At 54.0% G+C, this 23,614-nt stretch overlaps 3 protein-coding genes across 3 annotated transcripts; 2 read left to right on the forward strand and 1 right to left on the reverse strand.

The window, feature by feature from the left end:
• Positions 1 to 469: 469 nt before the first annotated feature.
• On the reverse strand, positions 470 to 4,028 carry smc5 (Structural maintenance of chromosomes protein 5; the record flags this gene model as incomplete). Its single annotated transcript, XM_032020053.1, has 5 exons — positions 470 to 839; positions 890 to 1,625; positions 1,679 to 1,751; positions 1,801 to 2,691; positions 2,751 to 4,028. The coding sequence occupies 5 exons, from the start codon at positions 4,026 to 4,028 to the stop codon at positions 470 to 472; spliced, it is 3,348 nt and encodes a 1,115-aa protein (XP_031892759.1).
• A 1,484-nt stretch (positions 4,029 to 5,512) lies between these two features.
• HSL1 (putative serine/threonine-protein kinase HSL1) lies at positions 5,513 to 9,360 on the forward strand (the record flags this gene model as incomplete). The annotated part of the gene is made up of 5 exons (XM_032020042.1): positions 5,513 to 6,144; positions 6,197 to 6,916; positions 6,969 to 8,728; positions 8,782 to 9,090; positions 9,140 to 9,360. 5 exons carry the CDS (start codon positions 5,513 to 5,515, stop codon positions 9,358 to 9,360), a joined length of 3,642 nt encoding a protein of 1,213 aa, XP_031892752.1.
• Positions 9,361 to 11,540: 2,180 nt separating this feature from the next.
• Positions 11,541 to 13,554, forward strand: acu-9 (Malate synthase, glyoxysomal; the record flags this gene model as incomplete). Its single annotated transcript, XM_032020030.1, has 6 exons — positions 11,541 to 11,901; positions 11,970 to 12,547; positions 12,602 to 12,759; positions 12,819 to 13,061; positions 13,123 to 13,353; positions 13,497 to 13,554. The coding sequence occupies 6 exons, from the start codon at positions 11,541 to 11,543 to the stop codon at positions 13,552 to 13,554; spliced, it is 1,629 nt and encodes a 542-aa protein (XP_031892753.1).
• Positions 13,555 to 23,614: the final 10,060 nt, after the last annotated feature.

Below are 23,614 nucleotides of genomic sequence, written 5' to 3' on the forward strand. Positions count from 1 at the left end.
GTGGGCTCTTGAAACCCCCCGGCAAATGAGTTGTAGAACATAGGTATCGATCTCGACGGGAGAGCCAAGCATGCTTCGCCGATATGCTGCTTGGGTTATCCCTGTTGCCAAAAACGCTCCGAAGCGAATCGCCGTCCAGGTGGATGTGTAGACGTGACAAAGGCGGGAAAACTCCTAGATGTCTTCATGTAAGCCCTGAAGGCTTCTCCCTTAAGCATTGTTCCTCTACATGCAGCACTGTCGCTCTAAAAGATGGAATGATACACCAGCATGAGTGACGTAAAGATCACCACCAAGCCCCAGCATCATGAACGAGCTTGAACCCTCTGCTCTTCCTGTGCCGTCTAAAACCTACCGTACGCAACCCAGGGTATCGTGACCTCTTGACACTTGCCCTCACCAACGCCTAAAAACTCCGGCCAAATGACTATAATTCGATAGGTCCCCACAGAGCCGAGCTCCGCCGAGATTAGGCGCTGGCTGTCACCTGCTTGTGGATCTGCAAGCAGCGGCCAAAGTCCAGCTTTTTACCGTCCTCAGGCATATGCGTTCCGCTTGCGATGCAGAGAACACGCATACGTGGGTCGTAGCGCAATCCTGTGAGAAGCTTGGGTGTGATGAGGAAGTATTGTGATGTGTGCTCGCGACACGCAATCTCGACCATGCGCTCGTGTATCATGCGCTCATTGCGAGGGTCCATACCCTGGTTGATTTCATCCACAACACGGAACGGAGACTGCGCCATGGACTGGAGGGCCATGAGGTAGAAAATAGTAGACACGGCACGCTCTCCTCCGGATTGACGATGCTGGTTGAGCTGTTGGAGTGTCTCGTTTTCTCTGCTTGCTGTCAGCTGCTCCGTTATATTTCAACGCGGGTTAAAACATACCTGAACTTCACCATGATATCCAAGGCCCACTGATCAAAGTCCTCATCTTTATGAACCCGAACCTCGCCGGCGCAGTTGATTTGCTCAAAGTTGTAGCTGAACGCGTCGTTGATCTTGCTGATAAGTTCGTCAAGCTTTGGCTCCCACTTGTCGCGGATCCGCGATATCCTGCGGTTCAGCTCATCCAGCTTGTTCGTCGAGCTCTCCATTCTCTGGCGCAGCTTCTCAATTTCTCGAGCGCGCTTCTCAAATTCGCGCAGGGCGCCGGGGTTGGTGACATGTATGAGCTCGAGTTTGCCTTCTTCAGCGGCGATCTCGTTGTCGACGTCCTCGACAGTTTTTTCCTTGGCCAGCTCTTCAAGGAGCTCTCTCCTGCTTGGGTCGTCATGGAATAAGTCAGCCACTTTGCTTCTGGCTGCTTCAGCGCGGGCTCTGCATCGCGCAGATTCTTCCGCGATGGCACCGATATGTCGCTTCTCATCTTCAAGTTGCTGCATCAGGTCGGTGTTCCTAGCCTTGAGACCCGTAACATCAGACTTGGCCTCGATCTCACGAATCTGAACCTCAAGCAATTCCTCCTGGGCATCCCGAATCGCGGCGATTGCCGCATGATGGCGGAGGACAGCTTTGAGCTTTTCCACTGTAGCGTTGTCTCTGTCGACATCCAGCTTGGAACTGGCTGATCTCGCCTCTTCGACCTCTGCCCTCTTCTGTTCCAGTGACTTCTTTTCAGACTCTGCAAATATGCGTCAGTGGTGGAAACTACTTAGTACCATGTAGGCTCCTTACCAAGTTTGATGGGAATAGCTTGGTAGGCATTGTGTGCTTTCTGCAGTTCGTTCTTTCGATCTCTGAGTAATTTCTGGCGCCTTATTAACTTTTGCTCCGTAGATCTCCTTCATTAGACTTACGAGATCTTCCTGTGTCTCCTTCTTCCTCCCGTTTATCGCGGTAAGCTGTTCCTTGAGTTCCGTGTTCTGCGTCTTCAGCTCCCCGAACTCCGCCTCGACTTCCCTCAGGCGGCGCAGGATGTCATTCTTCTCTGCCTCATCAATAGGTTGATCCGTCCAGAACACGCCTTTGGAGATGCCTCGGGTCATTGTGGAGACCGCCTGGGGGCCAAGATCCCTGCGCCGAGACACTCTGTATAGATGCCGGCCAGCTGACCAACTGTTGATAACAGCATCTTGAACCAGACGCTCGTACTGAGCATCGCTGATTTCTCCCGCTGCAATGCCAGATACGTCCAACTTCTTTTCATTACAAAGCATCGCAAGAACTGGCTCCGGACCCGACAGCATCTCGATTGCGAAACCATCGAAACCGAAAGATCTGACCTGTTCCCGTGACATCCTAGGTTTAAAGTCATCCAGGGGCTTCAAGATGGAGCGTGTGTTGACGGAGAGACTGAGTTGCTTGTAGAAGACATCACTCAGCTTCTTGTGGTCCTCTCTGGTTTGCGCGGTGAAACAAAGGAAGTCGTCCATGTGCAGCAGTGCCTGGACCTGGTCCGAATACCGCTCATCTTTGACGGAGCAGCACAAAGCAGGTGGTCCAAAGACTTCTTTTTCAAACTGATCGCCGTTCTCTTGCAGCCAGGCCCAGCCCTTGGCAACATCGGGGAACTTCTTCTGCAGAAAGTTGAGAAGCTGCCCCTGCTGGGAATCGAGATTCTCGAGATCTTGTTTGAGCTTGTTTCTGATGTGGCTCTTTGCTTGGCCCTGTTCTTTGATATCTCTCAGTTTTCCGTCGATTTGACGCGTCTCGGCCTCCATTTCGCGAAGCTGATGCTCTTTTTCCCGCTACGTTCAAGTTAGCTTCAGCCTCCAGGATCATGATTCAGGACCAGGATTGAACGTACAATTTGGGTGTTGTGTTCTTGAGGGTTGAACTCCGCGGGCTTGTTCTTCTGCAGGTTTTCCAGTACACCAATCCTGTTACGAATCTTGCCCAGTTCCTGCCTCTTGGCATCATATCCACGCTTGTTGGTCTCCAAATTGGCGGCAATTGATCTTATTTGCTCATCGGCGTCCTCGACCCGATTGAGCAATGTGTCTGCCTCAGCTTCTGCACGCCGTACCAGACCCTTGCGGGAATGAACGGCTGCGGAGACCTTCTCGAGGTAAACCTGCTTCTGATTCACAGCTTGCAGAGACGGAGCTGCCTCGTCTTCCAACCTTCTCAAATTCCTCTTCGCCTCCTTTTCCTCGGCTTTCTTCGTTTGGTAAAGTGACCTTGCCTCGAGGTAGTCGGCAACATGCCGGGCGTCTTTCAGGTCGGCAATGCGCTGTTGGGCCTCCTGCTGCTCGCGGAGCTTGTCAACATCGTTTTGCATATCATGCTGTCTGTCCTCGATACTTTTGAGGTGCTCAGCGTAATTTGCCGAGCCGCGCTGGATTTCCTTGTGTTCTTTGTGCAGCTCCTGCAGTTGTTTCTGCCAGTCGAGCATTTCCTCTGGCGCCGCCGCGCGCAGAGTCTCGTGTAGCAAGTCAACGGGGGTGGCAGATGCGAATTCGACAACGCGATCCTGAGGGAGAAACTGGCAGAGGTTGTCGACCTGGATCTTAAGGTCCCTCATAAGATGCTGGATGGTCTTATGTGTGGCTTCTTTGCCATTCAGCCACCACTTCTGGCTGTTCCTCTCGCGATCGATCTGAACTTTGATAACAGGGTTTCGTCTATCCTCCGGTCGACCTTGTAGCTCGATCTCTATGGTGGCCGACGACTTCCCGTGCTTGACAAACTCCTTGACGTTGCCAGCTCTGCCAAGATGTTTTGGACTGAATCCCAGACCCAAGCAGATGGCGCAGACGAGCGAGCTCTTTCCCGTTCCGTTCGGTCCAATGACCATGTTGAGATTCGGGCCAGGGAAAAACTCTGCCATCTCGTACGTCACGAAGTTCTTGACTGTAACGCGGCGAATAGCGCCAGCCTGAAATCCATCCAAGTCATGCTGGACCTTGACACCGTTGACGCCGTTCGTTCTGGGTCTTCTCTGCACACCTCCATCGTCATCGTCGGAATCGTCAGCACGCCGGCTGAGGCGGGGGCGTTTGGGTGCATCGGAGGCATCGGACGCAGAGTCGCTCTCGTCTTCCGGTTCGCGACGGCGGCGACGGCTCGCCGGGAAGGACGACATCACGACGGGGTCGATTGTAACTTCGAGGTCACAGCCAGTTTTTCGCGTGGTTCAGATCGGAGTGGTGACAGATGTGGAAGGCGTGGTCGATTTGGGCATAATTTTGGCAGGTAGCGCGCAATGAGGCAGTTGGTGAAGTTGAGTGCGACGCGAGACCTAATTCAGACGCGTCTCTGTCCACCCCGCGTGCCCCTTGCAAGCCTCAAGGGTGCGCCAAGTTTGATGGAGGGTATCCCGGCGGATTATGTAAGTGAGATCGGAGTCAGTGCGGCGTGCAGATGCTGAGTTGAGATGCAGCTGTGCGTCAACCGAAGTGGGGGCTGCTACGGAGCTCTGGTGGGGCTAATGCCGCACCGATTTTGGTCGGATGTGGCTTGGGGAAGGCAGTTTGGCCCAACTGCAACTGCGACTTCATCCCTCGCGAGTCGACCGTTGATCTGTCATCCGATGTGTTTGACTTTGCCCTGTCCCTCAATCTCTACCAAGAGCGCCCTTGTGATGTCTCTGCCTCGTAGTCTTGCTGACCAAGTGGCTCGTCATGTCTTTCTCGGACTTTATAATAAGGCACCTCAGCCCTTGACAGGCGAAGAAAGAGCTGCCCACCGTCTTAATGAGAAAGGAAGGCTGAGTCGACGATGGCTGCCAGGAATTCACTAATCAACATAGTCTGCCCCTCTTTCTACCTCCTTCTTTCTCCATCTATCGTAGAAAAAAAATCTTCAAGGACCGCGCTATCCGCGCTCGGGCAGGCAAGATAAGGTCAGAAGCAGCCGCAGTGACGTCGAGGTCATCCTCCACCTCATGCCTGGGGAATTTCGGACCAAGGTCACGTATCACCCAACTGGCTCGCTCTTTCCACCAGGTCAGAAGTCAGCCCGGATCAGGCTGTTGGCTGCATTCTAGAGCTTGGACCTCATTCCAGACGGTCTTGCCTGTCGAGTCGTGAAACCCAGTGAGACCTCTGCCGTTGGCTGTACTTGTGCTTTCAACGGGGTCGCTAGTGGGAAGGGGGCAACGTTCGTCCATCAACCTCCCTTCGAACCTTCTATTTCCGCCGGCCGATTGCTTCAACTTCCTCGCTTGCCCCGGCACCAAGGCGGTCCACCTGCATTCCAATCTACACAACACTGGACTCGCCTCAGCTTGTCTCTGCGCGTCCCAGTCGTCACTCGTCCCCGAGACTTCGCGCTGCCTCTCCTTTTTCCATCTTCACTACCAAAATCCCCAACTCATCCACACCCTCACTGTATCGTCTGGCTTTTTTTTGGCAACCAGTCTATCAAATCCATCCATTCGTTCAGGTCTCTGGTCTTCATCCTCTCCTTCCTCTCCCTCACTCGTTTTACTTGACCGAGACTTTTTTTATCTTCCAATCTCTCTACCCTCCCTTGTTCAACACCTTACAACAAGAAGGGGCAAAAAAAAAAAAGACCAATTGGGGCCGACAACCGACAATGTTCTGATCGCAAAACAAATTCGCCATCATGTCGGAGACTGGCCGCGGAAGGGCTTCCAATGCCCGGCCGCCCCTCGCAGATGCTACCCAGCGCGTCAACAACACTTCATCCAAAGTCCCCGTCGTCAAATCATCAAAGTCACGCGATAAATCTTCGAGCAGAGCCCATCACAACATCACATCCGATGAGCTCCCCATAACCCATGCGCGAGCAGCAGCTTCCGCCGCCAGCTCTCGTAACCCTGTGGCAAGAGCGAGAGCGTCGCAAGACACCGACCCAACGAAGCGACACTCGCAGGTATCGCAGGCCTCTACCGCTGCTTCTAGCAAACGAAGCAGTGGCTACTCTTACAAGACACACATCGGCCCATGGCTACTCGGCAAGACCCTTGGAAAGGGTTCTTCGGCTCGTGTGAGGCTTTGCAAGCACCGCATTTCTGGCGAATTGGCCGCCGTCAAGATTGTTCCCAAGAAAACCGCCTACCTGATTCAGGCCGGTAGCCTCGCAGAGCTACACGACTATGACGACAGTCTGCCTGAGAGAATCAATGGCGAGATGCGCGTGCCCTTGTCCATCGAGCGCGAAGTGGCCATCTTGAAGCTGGTCGACCACCCCAACGTTATGAAGGTGTATGATATCTGGGAGAATCGCTCAGAAATGTTTGTCTTCCATGTTCTTGTCGCTCAATGTGTAAGACTAATGATGTTTTAGTTATCTGGTACTCGAGTATGTCGAACAGGGTGACTTATTCGACTACATCAATACCCATGGTCGCTTCTCGGAGGAAGGCGCCATGTTCGTTTTTCGGCAGATGATGAGCGCACTGCAATACTGTCATTCCTTCAACATTTGTCATCGTGACCTCAAGCCCGAGAACATCCTCTTGACGGCCGACAACAAGGTTAAGATTGCCGACTTTGGCATGGCTGCCCTGCATCAATCCGCGGATCATCGCCTGGTTACTGCCTGTGGAAGTCCTCACTATGCTGCCCCGGAACTTCTGAAGCACAAGCATTATCGAGGAGACAAGGCCGACATTTGGTCCTTGGGGATCATTCTCTATGCCTTGCTGGCTGCATGTCTTCCATTCGACGACCCGGACATCGGAGCTCTGTTACAGAAAACCAAGAGGGGAACATACGAGATTCCAGAGTTCTTGAGTCCGGAGGCCAAGGATCTCATTCGGCGTATGCTCATCGCCAATCCTGACACAAGAATCTCCATCAAGGACATGTGGCAGCATCCTCTGATCCGTAAATATGACTACCTCGACAACCTCAGCACCAACGGACAATCAACGGACCTCCGGAAGAGCTTCCACTACACCCCGTTGAAGCCCCACGAAGTTGACCCCCACCTGGTCAGACAACTTCGGTCCATGTGGCACATGCTCACAGAACACCAGATCAAGTTGAAGCTTATGGATTCCGCGTATGCCATCCCATCACTCATCTCGTCTGAACATTGAACTGACTTCCCTTAGGAAAAATGACCAAAAGCTTTTCTATTGGCTCCTGTATGATTATCGGAAGAAGCAACTGGAGAACTTTCTTCCAGAACTCACCCAATCTCCGAGCGATTACCATCATCTTCATGAGCCTGTCTGGAAGAAGAGGGTGTCGACGGTCGAGTTCAATCAGCCTCGTGCAGACGGCACTGGCAGAAGTGTTTCTCGTTTCACCGTCATCTCTCATGTCGCAGAGACAGATGACGGAACGGTTCAAAGCTATGATCCCTACAACTCTAGCAAACCGATGCGTGGCCACTCTCAGGCCAGTCATGCCAAGATTGTAGTACACCGCACTCGTCGTGGATCCATGAAACGAGAGAACACCCACACAAGCCAGCTGTCGCGCATTAAAACTGGCTCAACGGTTCGTCATTCTCGCGTCAACTCTCAGCGTACGGTTGCCTCTCGCTTCCAATCTCCTCGCAACTCCATGAATTCCCTGCACAGCAGCAGACAGGGAACGCCTTACGCACGGCCAGCTTCTCGCCACAAGCGCGGTATCGACTTTTCTCACATAAGAAGAAAGTCCAACGAGCACGGCGAAAAGCGGCGTCGGGGAACTCCCCTCACGATTCCCACCGAGGGCGAGGTGAGGGCCAAGTCTCCAACGAGTCCCGTCAGTCCCGTCAGTCCCGTGAGCCCCCCGAAGCAGGTTTCGGTCATGGACAGGCCCAGACCGAAGCTGAAGATTGTTAAACCTCGGGATCCTGTTCACGTGGTCAACGAAGAAGTGCGAAACTTCAGTCACAGCATTGCCAAAGACTGCGACGAAATCTTCGGGAACTCGATGATCGCCGACGAACCTAGCGAGTTAGGTACGGACGATGGTTCAGATGGAAAGCGAGACTCCAGACTTTCGTTCACCATTCCGACTCCAACATCCGCGCAAGCGAATACTCCCTTCCATCCGTGGGATACGCGCCCTCTGCCCCCTCTGCCTCCTCCCAAGAAGCAAGCTCCGCCTATACCTGTGACGGCGAAGACCGAAAAGGTTAATGATAAGACGAGAGATGGACATCAGACTGGCCGAGTCGGAAAGTTTGTCGATCAAGTCAACCGCCTGGGCTTTCCCTCTTTGATGGCCAAGCAGGACCGGCGTACTGTTTCTGCACCTCCACCCAGTCAAAACGGCATGACATCTGCCCGTCTTCCAGCAATCAATGAGAATGGACGAGAGTCGGAGTCTTCATACTATCCAGGGGACAATGACAGAAACCGCATCGTCTCTGCCCCGCCTAAGACCCCAAGTGGCCGGGCCAACGCAGATGGGTTGGAGTATCTTGTCGGACGAGGCGACACGATACGGGTGGTCAACTCTCCTAGTGCGACGAGCCCCGTTCCCAAGCCGCTCAACGTGCGGAAGAAGACGGCCGACCGCCCAGCTCAAGGTGACCCAGTTGACGAACGATATGTATACATGCACGGAGCTTCCGGCACAGACGAGCCGCCAACGCCATCGACGGGAACTTACAGCAGCGGGCCCGGCAAGCAGAAGAAGTCATTGTGGTTCAAGCGATCCTCGAAGGACAGCACCTCCCAAGAGGGCAGTATCCATACTGTTGCGACCCAAGAGACACAGGCGTACAGCATGACAAGCCAGTCCACCGACCCTGCTCGATCAGAGATCCAGCCTCATGTTGTACCCCCACCGGTGCCGGCAAAGAAGAAAGGTTTTGGTCTTCTATTTTGGAAGAGCAACAAGGGTAAATCAGAGAACACGATGGCCATTGCAGGTAATGTTTTTGCTCCAGTTGACTTTATTTTACTGACACAGCTGTTTTTGTAGGCCCGGAATATGACGATTCTCACTCTCCTGAGCCCACCCGAGGTATTGGACACAAGCCGAGCCGAAATTCCGCTAGAAGCTGGAATGGCTCTGAGAGCGGGGTGCGCAACATTGAGGTGCAGCAGAATTGGCTGGCTCGGCTTTTTGGTGTGAAGCCCGCCACGAGCTACGTGTGCCTGGCCATATCGCGCAAGCGAGCTCGCCAAGAAATTGCGATTCTCCTTAAAGACTGGCGACGTTATGGTATGAGAGATATCCAGGTCGACAAGGAGAGAAACATTGTGTTCGCCCGCGTAGGGGCTAAGAATTGTAAGTCCAACAGTCGACCCGAGACGCTATCATGGCTGACAAGGAGTAGACTTAAGCATCAAGGAGGTTGCATTTGCCGCGGAGATTATGACAGTGATTGAGCATGGAAAGAAAGGACACCTATGCATTGTACGATTTACACAAGAGCGTGGAGCGGCCAGCAGTTTCCACCGAGTGGTGGACACGGTCCGAACGGTTTTCGGATCGCGATCGCTGCTTGTTGCCGACAAACGCAAGGAGAAGATGATGATCAAGACACTCAATTCCTGAGAGTGGACGACATTGCATTTTGGCGTCAGAGAAACGGAGGCGACATTCTTTCATGGCCGGTTTGGGCGGGTTGCTTGATTATCGGGCAGCGATGATGCCCGGAGTTTCTACTTCTCTTTCATTTTCACGTTGGGACATACGTCCAGATCCAGGAATGGCCAGGACTTCATATGGGCGGCAAGGGCTTGATTCACCAGAGCATGAGGATTGCGGCTCGACAGAGATTTCAGGTTGGTTTGGCAGGAGGAAGGTAATGGTGTTGGATGACTTGCCCAGTGGTATACAGCTGTGGCTTGTATACACAGAAGTTTGGAGGATTGGGTGATTGGAGACCGCCTTGCCAAGGGCGGTAATGGTTACTCAGATTCCTTGTACGGTTGGCAGACCACAGTCCATAGATTCGAGCTGCACATCAAAAGTTGATTGTGACGATAGAAGCCTTGGACTCAAAGCACAGTGATATGTCCAGGAGTCGAGTCAGTAGGATGAAGCTACAAAACGCACTTACAATCGATGCCGGAAAGGCCCGGAAACAGTCGGCTTTGGTGGGGAAGCTGATTGGGCCTAGGAGAAGCTGGGGTATCGAGAGCAAACCTCGGCATCTCGGTGAATCGGATCGACATAGCTCTGTGGCAGAGCTCGGATGTTCTTGACTCTGCGTCACGAGCATACAGATGGTGGGGAAGTTGGAATGGACTCGTGGTTCAGTGGTGGTGTGGAATATGGTAATTATCATAGCATCGCGGTTGATGCTGAATTGACGGCCAAGGTAGGAATTCCACAGCTGCACCCCAGCAGAAGAGCTTCAATTGCGGGCCGTGGCCGTGGCTCCAATTTGGGCGCCGGCGACATGTGCCTGTCCTTATCGCGGCGGATCCGACTTCGGCCCTGACCTGGAGCAAAAAAGTCTCCAGGACCCTGGATTTATATGAAGACGCAAGCCTCAACAGGAAAACATTTTTCAGAGTTGCTCGATAGGATCGAGTAACAGAATTGAAGCAGCCAAAGATGCTCGAGTCAGGACATCAGTGCACATTCACGATGCATGCTCCCGAATCAAAGACTGAATTATTAATGAAAGGTTTCTTTCACAGAAGGTCTTATCGGTGTTTGACCCCACTCCTCCGTCTGCCCGTCCAGTGGAGGTGTCAGAAGAAGGATGAGGTCACTGTTGCTCGGCCAGTGGTCAATCCCTGCCCAGTTCTGATTTTGGTTTTGCCATTTCGCTGCAGCGGAATGCACCGACGCTTTGGAGAAGAAGGTAGAGCACCTCCGCAGGAGGAAGGATGGGATAAGGTACATTCCAGCGGGCGAGGCGGGCAAGCACATGCAAAGTCACAGACTGGCATCTTGTCTGCAGTTCGGCTCTGCGGTTTCACACCTTTCCCTTTTCCCCACACTTTCACAAGCGTCACTCCAGGCGCGTCTTTGATGAACCCTCCGTGCTTCATGGATGGCTGTCCAACACCACAAGGCGCATGGACGTCTCCTCCTCTTCTCCCCGCGGTCCGGCTCTGAAGCTCTCCATCCACCCGAACCAGCCCGATCACTGCCGACCAAGGTTGGATGCTGGCTGCTCGTCCCTAGGCACTCTACCGTCGAGCAGGGCGGACGCTATTGGACGGGTACCTTGAATGGAAGGTCATGATACATCCCCCGCCGGCGTCCATGGGGTCCGTTTGCGTGTACCTCAAGTGGAGCCGGTGAGGTTCCTGGGGTCTTTGCGTCTTGCCTCTTCTGCTCCTCGCATGCATCATGCCCCAGGCCGGGGGGGCATGTCATGAATGGGAGATGGGCGCCGGCCAACCCCTCGCTCGAGGCGACTGTGCCGAGCTTGCGACAGCGGCACTCGTTCCTCGAACCAGACCCGTCCAAAAAGCTCTTGACTACCACAATTACATACCATTTTCTCGTCATCTGTAGCCGGCAAACTTCCGTCCTGTCGCCTACTTCTTCCAGAACGTCAACCCTTTTCTTCCTTTCCCAACCCTTTTGTGATCAATTGTTCTTCAACTTCGACCTCTAAAGATACCCCTCCATACAAACGCTTACCACAACTGTCGTCCTGTCTCACAACTTAGCTGCGCATTCTTCTAACACGTGAAACCCGTACCTACCAGCCAGCCATCCGACCACAACCGACGACGACACAGTAAACACCATCACCAAACATCGCAAACATGGCGACTACCGAAACGATTCTCCAGGGCGTCAATGTGTTGGGTTCCATTCAGGAATCCCAGCGCAAGATCTTGACCCCCGATGCCCTCGCTTTCCTCGCCCTGCTGCACCGCTCCTTCAATGCCACTCGCAAGCAGCTGCTTGAGCGCCGCAAGCTCCGTCAGGCCGAGCTTGACCGCGGCGCCCTGCCCGACTTCCTCCCCGAGACCAAGCACATTAGAGAGAACTCCACATGGAAGGGCGCCCCTCCGGCTCCCGGTCTGGTCGACCGTAGAGTCGAGATCACCGGCCCGACCGACCGCAAGATGGTCGTCAACGCCCTGAACTCAGATGTCTGGACTTACATGGCCGATTTTGAGGGTGAGTCTTCAAACGTCGTGATCCGGTGTGACTGTCTCCTTCAAGAGCTGACGGATTTCCTTGCATAGACTCCAGCGCGCCCACATGGGAGAACATGGTCAACGGCCAGGTCAACCTCTACGACGCCAACCGCCGCCAGGTCGACTTCAAGCAGGGCTCCAAGGAATACAAGCTGCGCACCGACCGCACCCTTCCCACGCTCATCGTCCGCCCCCGCGGCTGGCACCTCGAAGAGAAGCACGTCACTGTCGACGGCGAGCCCATCTCCGGCTCCCTCTTCGACTTTGGCCTCTATTTCTACCACAATGCCCACCAGACCCAAAAGATTGGCATCGGCCCATACTTCTACCTCCCCAAGATGGAGTCTCACCTCGAGGCCCGTCTGTGGAACGACGCCTTCAACCTCGCCCAGGACTACGTCGGCGTCCCCCGCGGCACCATTCGCGGTACCGTCCTCATCGAGACCATTCTCGCTGCCTTTGAGATGGACGAGATTATCTACGAGCTGAGAGATCACTCCTCCGGCCTCAACTGCGGTCGCTGGGATTACATCTTTAGCACCATCAAGAAGTTCAGAAACAACTCCAACTTTGTTCTGCCCGACCGCAGCGCCGTCACTATGACCGTTCCATTCATGGACGCATACGTCAGTGGATTGTCCCTTTACGATTGATACGCAGGACACTTACTTTGCAAACAGGTCAAGCTCCTCATCCAGACGTGCCACAAGAGAGGCGTCCACGCCATGGGTGGCATGGCGGCTCAGATCCCCATTAAGGATGACAAGGCCGCCAACGACAAGGCCATGGAGGGTGTGCGCGCCGACAAGCTACGCGAAGCGCGTGCCGGCCACGATGGGTTCGCTCTTTCTACTGCCTCACCTCGCCGTCGAGTCAGCCACTAACACGGAGTTGCAGAACTTGGGTTGCTCACCCTGCCCTGGCCGCCATTGCTTCTGAAATCTTCAACAAGCACATGCCCACGCCGAACCAGCTCTTCATCCGCCGTGAGGATGTTAAGATTGGCCAGAACGACCTGCTCAACATGAACGTCCCCGGCAGCATCACTGAGGAGGGCATCAAGAAGAACCTCAACATCGGCCTCGGTTACATGGAAGCTTGGATCCGTGGCGTCGGCTGCGTTCCCATCAACTACCTCATGTAAGTGAATACCCGCTCAACTACAGATCATGAGAGGAACCGAGGAACTCACAAGACGCAGGGAGGACGCCGCCACCGCCGAGGTTTCCCGCTCCCAGCTCTGGCAGTGGGTGAAGCACGGCGTCTCGACCGACAAGGGCAAGAAGGTCGATAAGGCATACGCCCTCAAGCTCCTCAAGGAGTCCGCCGACGAGCTCGCCAGCAAGGCACCCAAGGGCAACAAGTACCACCTCGCCGCGCAGTATTTTGCCGGACAGGTCACAGGCGAGGATTACGCCGACTTCCTCACCACGTACGTTTTACCCCCCCTTTGCTACACCCACCGTTTCTCGATCATCGCCCCAAACTTATGAGGTTTCTTCCCTGTCGGCGATGACTCTTCATTGTGGCTTCCGGTGATTGCATCTACTATCGCATGTACTAACGACTTGACAGGTTGCTCTACGACGAGATCACGGCTGTGGGCAGCGCCCGCCCCGCTTCCAAGTTGTAATTGCCTCGGCACCCATCGCTTGATCGATGTCTGATGTGAAACGGGGGAGGCGAGAATGTATGCGTGATGGATTTTGAAATGATCTGATAGCTGAGAGCCACCCGACTCCGGAAAGGCAATTGGATAGTCGGGGCAAAGGATGTCTCTCGGTTGGACGGAAAGGTCTCGGGGTGAAAGCTTCGTTGGAGAATACTGAGAAAAGCTATTGAAATGGGAATTTGGAGAGAAGCTACTTTTGGTTGTATTGGTTCACGATTGTAAGAATGAATGATATTGTCAGAAACCGTTTCTTTTCTTTGGCAACATGCCGCTCCTATCTGGTGGACGTAAGCCACCGCCCTCCATCGCCTACGCGGGCCAAGGTTTCCCGTCTCGAAGTTGCTCATCACCGGGATGGTCGGGGCACACCATAACTTTGGGTTGTGATTGGATATGGCACTCCACCGGTTGTCTTGCTTCCTGGTGGGCGTTGCGGCACGGTGGTTCAAAAAAAACCGGCGGAACAAGAAACGAACACACGATGAAATACACACCCCCGAGCCGATATGTTTGCTTGGCCGGTGATGAGACCCCTATCTATACACATGTGCGTTTGTGTGCGTCCTCAGACATACTGTCGGCGTCGACGCTCGTCTCGGCGTTGACTCCGGCCGGAGGGGTAGAGTGGTGACGTCTTGGACTCTTTCGGGGGCCGCTTGAGATGGGAACCCCCTCTCAAAAGATGAGGTTCAGACAAATCGTGCTTCGATGGCTATGCAGGAGGACGGTCTCACGATGCGTCGCCCACCCACAGAGAAGCGCGGGCCGCCGCCGCCCGCATGTGCGACATACACAAGGGGTGGTGGTGGTGGTGGTGGTGGTTGTCGTTCACGCACGCGTGATGGGTTTGGTAAGAGACGAAGTGAAGAGACGAAGTGAAAGCGAGAGGTATTGGTCGGGAATCACATCGTCATGGTTTCTGCTTAATTGACCTGTCACAATTCTTGCGTTCCAGAGACTCTGCAAAGTTCGGGTTCCAAGGCCAGAGAGAGTAAGACCCTCGCGCGCGGAGGAGGGTGTCGAGGGTTCATGTCGTCGAGAAAAGGTTGGAGGCCCCGTGACCAGGACGGAGCGGGCCGTCGGCAGTGAACGATGGAAGGTGGGATTGGATCGGTTTGGCCTCCGGTAGACAAATAGATGCACGACACCGAAGCCATCACCGAAGGCTGAGTTGGAGAGGGGGAGGGGAGTGGACTCGCCACCGCCGGAACGACCGGAGCGTTTTCTTTTTCCCAACGCCCACGATTGCCTCATGTACGTTACTACCGCCATTGGTTCAAAGACGAAGATGATCTTTGCAGTCCCCATCGGACTGGGCAGGTGATGGGGGGGGGGCATGGGTTGCCATATCTTGGATCGTTGTTTTGACCACTTTGGGATTGGCAAGTGTCCCCTCCGTACGGGGTCAAACTGTTGATCGGGTGACTTTGGTTCTTTCTTTCTCGGTGTTCAGTTTCTCCTACATTCACTGGCTTTGCCGCAAGTCATAGCAATGTGATGCGTCATACTGAGCGAAAGTGAGGGCAAAGGGAGTGTTTCCAGATGTCTGTGTCAAGATTCAAAATATGTTAAACATGGTTCAACTATAACTCGCACCCTACGACGGCGACAAACGTTTCTTTTCGATTGCCTCGCTTATTAGTCTGATCAGATATGATAGAAGTGATAAGCCCCCCAAAGAGGGCGCGAGACGGTTTGACGAGCCGCGACGGCGTTGGACGGCCGGGCGGAGGTTGTGTTATGATCCATCGATTGGGAATAAACCCCTCCTACGATGGTTGCACAAAGCAAGCGTTTAGCCTTTGCGGTGTTTAGATCTCGGTGTCTTTGATCTTGACGGCACAACTTGGCAAGGACAAGAAGGAAAAGAACGCCGAGAAAAAAGAAATAAGGAAAGAAGCTACTGCGTTTTGCTTTGGTCTCACCCGATTGATGTTGTTTCTGGGCCGCGACTCTCATCTTCCGTGTCGCTGGAAAAGCCTCATAGCCTAAAAGAAAGGTCAAGAGAGACCGGCACGATGTTTGTTTCCTCTTGCCTCCTCGGCGCTCTTCGGTGATTGATAGGCAGATATGCCAGAGTCACCCCTAAATGAGCCTCAACAGAACAAATGCTTCGAGGCGGCCATGTTTCTCCTCCAAAAAGGCAAGTTGCCATATCTGTCTGGATGGTCCAGGTGTCACCTCAGCGTCGCCCTCGCCGAGACAATTTTGAAGGCCCAATCTCGATTTCCCGCCAGCTGGCGAACGAGCCATGTAGTCTAGGACCTGTAGGCTATGATGGCCCGGGTAAAAGAGCGGACAAATGCGGAAAATCAGGTGGGGAATATCTCGTCCTCTCCGTGTGTTTCTCTCACCTGACTGTTGCGCCTATTGAAGGACAAATCAAAGCAAGAGAGAGCGATCAAGTTATCTCAACAACGGAGGCAATGTAAACGGCATCATATTCCAATAGGCGTGAAGAATTCGGAGGGTTCCAAAGCCCGGAACAAGTGTGTCGTGTGGAGGGCTGAAATTGACTGATGAGCACTGAACCGCGGCTGCAAGTAGGATCGCGTCGACCCCATCTGGAAAACAAGTTTCACCGGATTTGATACGGGCATGACCGGGACGGTCGACAGGAGGGAGAGGAGCCTTCTGGATACCAGGAAAATATGGTGAGCCCGAGTATGAAAGACGTGAGACTAGCGGTCTTTCTCTGCCCCAAGAATGTCATGTTAGTGTGATTGTGTTTCCCAAAAGCAATGGGGGCGTCTCAGACCTCATTTTAGCGCATTGTGCTGCACTCCCCCCCCCCCCCCCCCCCCCCCCCGAAAATGACCGCAGGTGTGTGTATCAACATTGAGGCAGTGAAGGTCGCGGTGCAGCTGTGATGCAGGGGTATCATAGCTACTTTTGCTAGCGAACTGTCGTGTTCAGAAGAACGGGATCCAGAGCTTAGTGAAAAGAAGGGATGCATCTAATGCAATTCTTCGATACTTGTTGGAGTATGTTGAGGAAGTCTCTAGCCAACCCAGTTGGACTCGTTCGAATAGCAGCAATCTTTGCAATAAGCTTTCAAGACATCAATCCGTTCGCTCTAACGTGACGAACCATCGAACTTGTCATTGCTCGTTACTGGTATTGAATAGTCAAGACCACCTGATAGGTGATCTTTCGGCGAGATCGTGGTCCGTTTTTGTTGTCGGTCATATTGCGTGAAAGGACGCGGTGGACTCTTTACTCCTATGCGCCCCCGATAAACTGTCCAGACTATCGTTGCTATTGATGTTGAGCGGAGCATGACGAGCCGCGAGGCTGCGAGAACGATTCGTATACTCAATATGCTCCGTACTTGAAGCGAGGTACAAATGCGCCCAGGTGTTCATGTACAGGACGATTATGCCCGGCCTTGGTGAATCGAGGTTCCGTCTCGCATACGCAGGGCTGACACAAAACAAGAGCATCGTCTCAGGAGACTACGGCTCGCAGGATTCATTGACAGCGCCACTTCTTTCATTCAGCGCAATTGGGAGTGCCAATGACCACCTCACATTGCTGCGAATGCGTCGGTCCGGAGCCAGAGAGAAGCATCGTTGGTTTCTTTTGAGCGTGCCAAAAGCATCTCGTGTATTTGCTCATGACATACATTGGCTGTGACATCCAAAATGGGAGGTCAAGGAAGATGTCATGAAGAATACATCTTCTTGGCTAATGATGCCTCTTTCCACTTACCAGCAGACTGATTCAGGGCGAACGCAGCTGAGGGTGTCGAACGCAAAACGGCCATGTCTTTTGTAGAACGTCGTAGTGACCATGAACAATGGATGGCGGCCCAGGACGAGAAATCGCCGACTTGGTTCTCGCTCGGGATAGCTAGCTGATGCTTGCAAGCGTATGCATACTTACAATCTCGTCGAATGTCGTGGTTTCAAGGCCATTCAGCCAGATAATCGGGAAATCCTGCAACCTGGACCCAAGGTCTAAGACATTCTGGTTAATGCAACAGAACCACGAGAAATTTACATTGGAGTGACCCGAACGAGCACACTTACCGAGCCTACGGAGCCTCGAAACCTTCGATTTTCGTATTGGTGGTTCGCACAAAAGACGTCGGTGTAGCGTCAGCGAGAGTGTCATGTGCTGTTCATTCGTACAGCTCGCCAGATACGCAGCCAAACAAAACCGGGGTTTTCTCGTAGAGAAAACGTAGCACAGTAGTTATGACCGACAAAGCGAGCAATTGCTAACAGTCGAATGACTATGGGAGGTAAGCCACTTGCTCTCTGACTGGGCAGCCCCTCTGAGCACATGTAGCTTGGGTCTAGTGTGCGTTACAGAGCAGTATTTCTGACCAAAGTCGTCGTCGGTGTCGAAATCGCACTCTCTGTGCCCCAGGGCCGCCAGTGTACTAGTAGGCTTTTCCAGTCATTGCACAATATCGCCGGAACGATGATCTGGGATCGATCGACACAGAGGTAACAAAGATGATGTCGACCAAGGCACCGAGGACGTTGGAAGTCCGTTCCAAGTATCGTGTTGACCGAGCTCCAGGCTCCTAGACAGGGCCAGAGGCTTGGTTTGTTGAGAAAAACTGATGTCGTATGTGGACAAGTGCGGGCGCGGGGGAGACGGTACAGGAAAGGATGGTGTGATATGAGCGTAGCAAGGATGATCTCTTTGAAAGTGCCACTTCGCTGTCCAGCTAAACCTTGAAGATCAACTAGATGGAAGGCGGTTGGGACAAGCTTCGTGGGAGAGATGGCAAGAGAGGGTGGTTCAAAGGGAAATTAGAATAAAGGGAGGGCTGTCGAATGGTGGTGACAAGAGAGAGGCATATTGGGAGGTGGTTCGCGTGGGAGATGATGCTAGCAGGAGAGATGGTGAAGACTGAACTCCAGATCGACAAGGCTGAAAGGAGACAGGCAACTTTCGTGGTGGCGTAGCTCTTTCTGGACAGGTTAGGCTTGAGGCGTGAACACGCTGTGCTGCTTCAGGGCAGGTGTGGGCTGCAGAGGTTGGCGGCTGGCAAAGGGAAGGAACACATCTTGACGGCTGCCGCGATGATGGCTCAGAGACCGTTGGAGGGTGGCGCTGGCGTAGATACCTTGCGTAATAGGTAGCGCGGGTAGGTAGAGTAAGGTGAGGTAGCAGGAGAGGAACATGGAGATCGACGATGACGGGAAGCAGCAAATCCGATGATGTGATGTGACCAAGAGAGAGAGGGTGGAGAGGCTATGATTCGGAGATGGGGAAGGATGGCTAAGGTGCAGTACTTTGGGATAGTTTGATTGCGATTGTCGAAACCTGAAGAGCGAACAGGAGGCCTGTGTCGTGGACCGTCTCTGAAGCGTGCCACCAAGACCCTCACTCAAACCTAACCAGACAGCCGGGACGGGCGTCGCTAGGGGGCTGAGGCAGTCATCCCCCGGGAACTTACCTGCCTTACCTAAGGCGCTTTAGGTAAGGTAAGGTATCTTGGACCAAGGTAAGTCCCATTACTTGGCTTTGCTTGGACTTGGACTCGGGCTGGGATGGCAGGCGGCCGCTGCAAGCCATGAAGCACGAATCAACAAGCAAACAAGCACAGGCCGTCAGGGGGCGCTCACTGGGAGCCTCGAGAGAGGAAGGGACCGGCTTCCTGGGTTGAGTGGCTTTGGCGCTTACATTGTGCCGCTGTGCTGTGTGTGGAGTCCAGATGCCTTGCCTCTTTGGGAAGTGGAGAGGGATACAGAGTACATCAGACGAATACTATGTACATCGGCAGGTAGGTAAGCTAGTTGAGGTATCCGTAGGTGAGGTAGCACAAGGCAAAAGTAAGAAACAAAGTACAGGAGTCCAGACGCGACTGGCCTGCCTTGCTGGAGGGAGTCCTGAAATCCTGAAGCGCGGGGGGTGGTGCCGGGCTGGACCCTGAGACTCCAGTGTCATAGGTGCAGTCATGGCAGCTTACGGGGTGCCTGCCGTTGCGGGTGGCTCGTTCCTTCCCAAAGGTAGGTAGGTATTCGTCGTATCCGTACCGGACCTCACCTTAGGTACGAATAGTATCCAATGCGTAAGAGGGAGGTCGAGAGTGAGGAAGGCAGGTACGACTGCCATGGGGCGACTGCCATCTGCCATGGGGCTGCTGCCACCTCCACCTTCTACCTCCACCCGTGGGCCTACCTCCCTCCATCTCCACCCAACTTCAACACCACCCGCCGATGAACACGTTCTTTTTCTTCTCCCTGCCCGTGCCTCATTGTCGGGGCCAGAACGCCTCCTGTGTTGAGTCGCCTCCGTCTTGATCGCAGATTGCCATTCATGGCTTGCCAGCCGTTGCAGCCCCGACCGAACTCTCGGATTCAAACGATTCGCTTGGATACAGTACCCCAAGCCAAACCAACAGACCCCAAAGCTTCTTCACCTCGATCCTCCAAACTGGGTCCCACGACGCATCGTCACCTCAATCAAGACCCTTTCTTTCTCTTACTCAGCACCCTTTCAACCCACCCGATCCTCTCGCATCATGTGCCAAGATCCGAGAACATGACCGCCCCCCTCTCTCTGTCGACCAGAACCCCGTCCCGGAACTGGCCAAGCGCCGCAGTAATAGCTGAAAGCTGTCACCGCCGGACCGGACCAACATCACAGCTCGCCAACCCACCGTCCTGATCAGTCGTACTCGCCGACAACTCGCAGCAAATATTGCATTTGCCCCTTCCTAGCACCACGAGAGCCCGCCCCTCGACAGACAGACAAACCAGTCGCCCGTCACCCCCAACTTGCGGAGACTCCCAACCTATCACACGCCGCCCGCCCATCTAATTTTCATCTCGGTCCCGATGCCACCCTGCCCGCGTTGCACTGGTCTGACTTGGTCTGGCCCGGCCTGCCCTTGGCCCGTCTACGGTCTTGCTAGCTCTGAAAGCCTTCCCGCTCGACCCCTGAAAAGGCCTGCCCTCTAACCACCATGGTTTGTTGCCCGCCCAAGGTGGCGCTGATCCTCCGCCTGCGAAGCCGATACGCCTCCCATGCGCCGCATCTTATTGTGCGTCTGCCGCCTGCCTGCCACCACGCCGGGTACCAATGCCTGCAACAGCAACTGACGATAGCCTCAACTTCCACCATTTCGCTCATTCATTCTCCCTGCCTTCGCTGGCGGGATGGGCATCCATCCTGCCCATGGCCCTTCCTCACCCTTGTTCTTGTCACCATCCGCCGTCACTCGTTATCCGTGTCAGGTGTCTATCCGACGCGATGGATGCCCGGATGAGGTCCCTAACATGCACATACAAACACCAAACAGGAACCATCCGGGGGGCTCGCCCGACAGGTCGGAAACGCTCCCTCAGCAATCGACACTATCCCCTGTCCGTGACAGGGCTCGGAACCACACTACGTCCGTATCGCTGGCTGCCTACAGCTCAATGGCACCTTCCGACAGGGCCTTCCCTACCCCCTACCTTGCCTTACATGCTGCGTGTGGCGGATATCGACACCCCCGACGACGCGCCTCTGCCACGCCTCGCCCGCCCGCCTCTGCTCAACCAAGACTCCTCAAACATAGGCTTCTGTGAATACACTACTACGAGTGCTGACCTTGGGACCATGGCTTCAGAAAGACGTTTCGAAATGTCCAGATCGTCGCTATTACCAGAGGATGCTTCTCACACAATCTTTCAGCGGTCTTTAGATCTCTGTCACCTCTCGCAACGCCTGCGGTCTCAGCTCTTTCTTCCCTCTCGATTCCCCGTGACAGAACACGAGTTCCGCAATCTCCCACGCCATTCTCTTGAGGGTACGTCGACTCAAGGTCGCAACGGAGGATAAACCACCCGTCTGAGCAGAACAGCATGCAATTCTGTTTGCGTCCCAATCTCACTAGGTCCGCGTGTCATCCTATTTCACACGTATCCTCTCAAAAGGACGATACACGGATCTGGTCGACCTGGCCCGGCATTGGCACCATATATGATGTTTTGTTTCACAAGCACCATCTATGCCCTCGCAAAGCCCCATCTTGTCTCGAGGCACCGACGGCCCAGGATACGGATCGGACAATGAGGCTTGATTATGTCGTCTGTTCTGAGAAGGACGGCTCATTCTTTGGCCCATTTCCAACCGTATGTGTACCCCCAGCTCCCATCGTTGGATTCCGCAGGCGTGTTACATGCTAGGAAGAGCCACGGAGACATTCTAGCCTCACTAATCAAGCATGATCAGCGTGGGACCTGCTGCTGTGGCTGTCTGACGAGAAACAAACCCCTGCCGCTTATGGCAAAATGGCGGGAAAGTTTTCACTGCCGTTTTGCAACCTCGATCTGCACTACGTAGCCATATGTACTGGTGGGCAGTGGTGGCTTTTTTCCTGGCTCTTGCCATGGGTGCGACGATCCCAGCACCAGCTTTTCACTTCAACGAGCACGTCCTGTCCTTCTCACGCATACATGACGGCTTGTGAAAAGCCACGATCTTGCCCCCACGTTTCAATCTCCAACGGTGTGCATGGCCAAACACATGCATCCGTGGTCAAACCCATCTTCTCGCAGAATTTCTACCACCATCAACAAAAGGTCCAACTTTATGTAAAATAAAAAAAGGTGTAACGGCGAAGCAGCGCAGCCGTGCCGTTAACTTGACTGACACTACATACGCGTCGTTGTTTGCCCGACGTGAGCCCAAAATGGGTTACACAAGATGTGACGCCAATCCGCAATCGCGGAAAAAGACCTACTCCAGGTAACCAATTTACATGGGTAGGTCAGTCAATTTCGCAAAGCACTAAAATTGGAAACAATATAGACATATCGAGTTCATTATCGGCTGGTGATGCAGTAGCCATACTCTCCAAGCTTGAGAAGCTCGACACCATTCAATCTTGAGGTCATGTCTCCTTTACGCGCGCGACCTTAAAGGAGGGTGCCCAGAACACGCTCCCTAACGCTCGTCAAAAATTCCCAGAAGGAGGTAAGCCCATCGTCCAGTTCAGGCTTTAGGACGAGTCGGGACTAGACTATTCTGGCGGTAGTCGGGGAGGGGAGCTGGAACAAACCTGGGGAGACAGGAGTTGAGGGAGGCATGAAGAGGCACGCGGTGTCGGGGCAGCCAAGAGCGGAACGACACCACGCACATGGAACCCCGGCGTCCCTCCCGTCTGGGAGAGGAGTGCGACGTGGGAGTGGGCCCGTGGATGGGTGCATGGGACTCGCACAAGGCACAAGCAGCGCCGGCACAATTTTGATGACAACGACGCGAACCCCCTCCGCCGCAAAGCACTTACAACGTCGCTTAGGTCTAATACCGATGGTCGACCAGGCTCATGCAGCATGATGGTACGCAGGAGACATAAAGTGCACAAGGACAAGACCAACTTCAACCGTTGCGGTGAGGGATGGGACAACCAACCCATGTGAGGCACGCTTACGGGTGTTTACAATGTCAAAAGGCCCCTCGTCGACATGAGGAACAGCCTCTGCATGATCAATAGGAAGCTGCAGGCTTATGATGAGGACATTGCATTTGCTGTCACTTGTCGAGTCACCACAGTTCCCGTCGCAATGTGGACTAGCAATGGGTGCAGGGCCGAGGCATGCATCGAGTGCACCGCTTACCCAACTTCTTCCCTTTTTCCTCGCAGGGAAAAAGAAGCCACGTTAAACGTGGTCTTCTGCTGCTCAATGCCGACTTTCTCGCTGGCTCGGAACGGAAGCATCCTTGTGGCATCCCAGCTCGGTTCGCTCGTGGGAACGGAATCTAGCCATGTCATGATCAACAGAACAAACCCGATCAAACGTGCAGATGGTCTCCCCTCCCCGCCGGCACCGTGGCACCGTGGCACCTCGACAATGCTAAGCCGTATGCATTCCCACGCAGCTGGACCATGCAGTAGTGGCGCTCTTAGCTGGCGGCTAGCGCATGCACCTGGCGGAATGGCCAGTAGAGCGAGACACGGCTGGGCCAAGTCCAAGGGGAATCCCTGGTCCCAGCGAATGGAGCAAGTCCCTGCCTCGAAATGCTGCAATGAATTGGTTCAGCTGAGGGCGTGGCGGTCTGCAGAGGAATC

This window comes from Colletotrichum fructicola (genome assembly GCF_000319635.2).
Source record: "Colletotrichum fructicola Nara gc5 chromosome Unknown KSG_Nara_v1_contig06, whole genome shotgun sequence".
Lineage (NCBI taxonomy): Eukaryota > Fungi > Ascomycota > Sordariomycetes > Glomerellales > Glomerellaceae > Colletotrichum > Colletotrichum fructicola.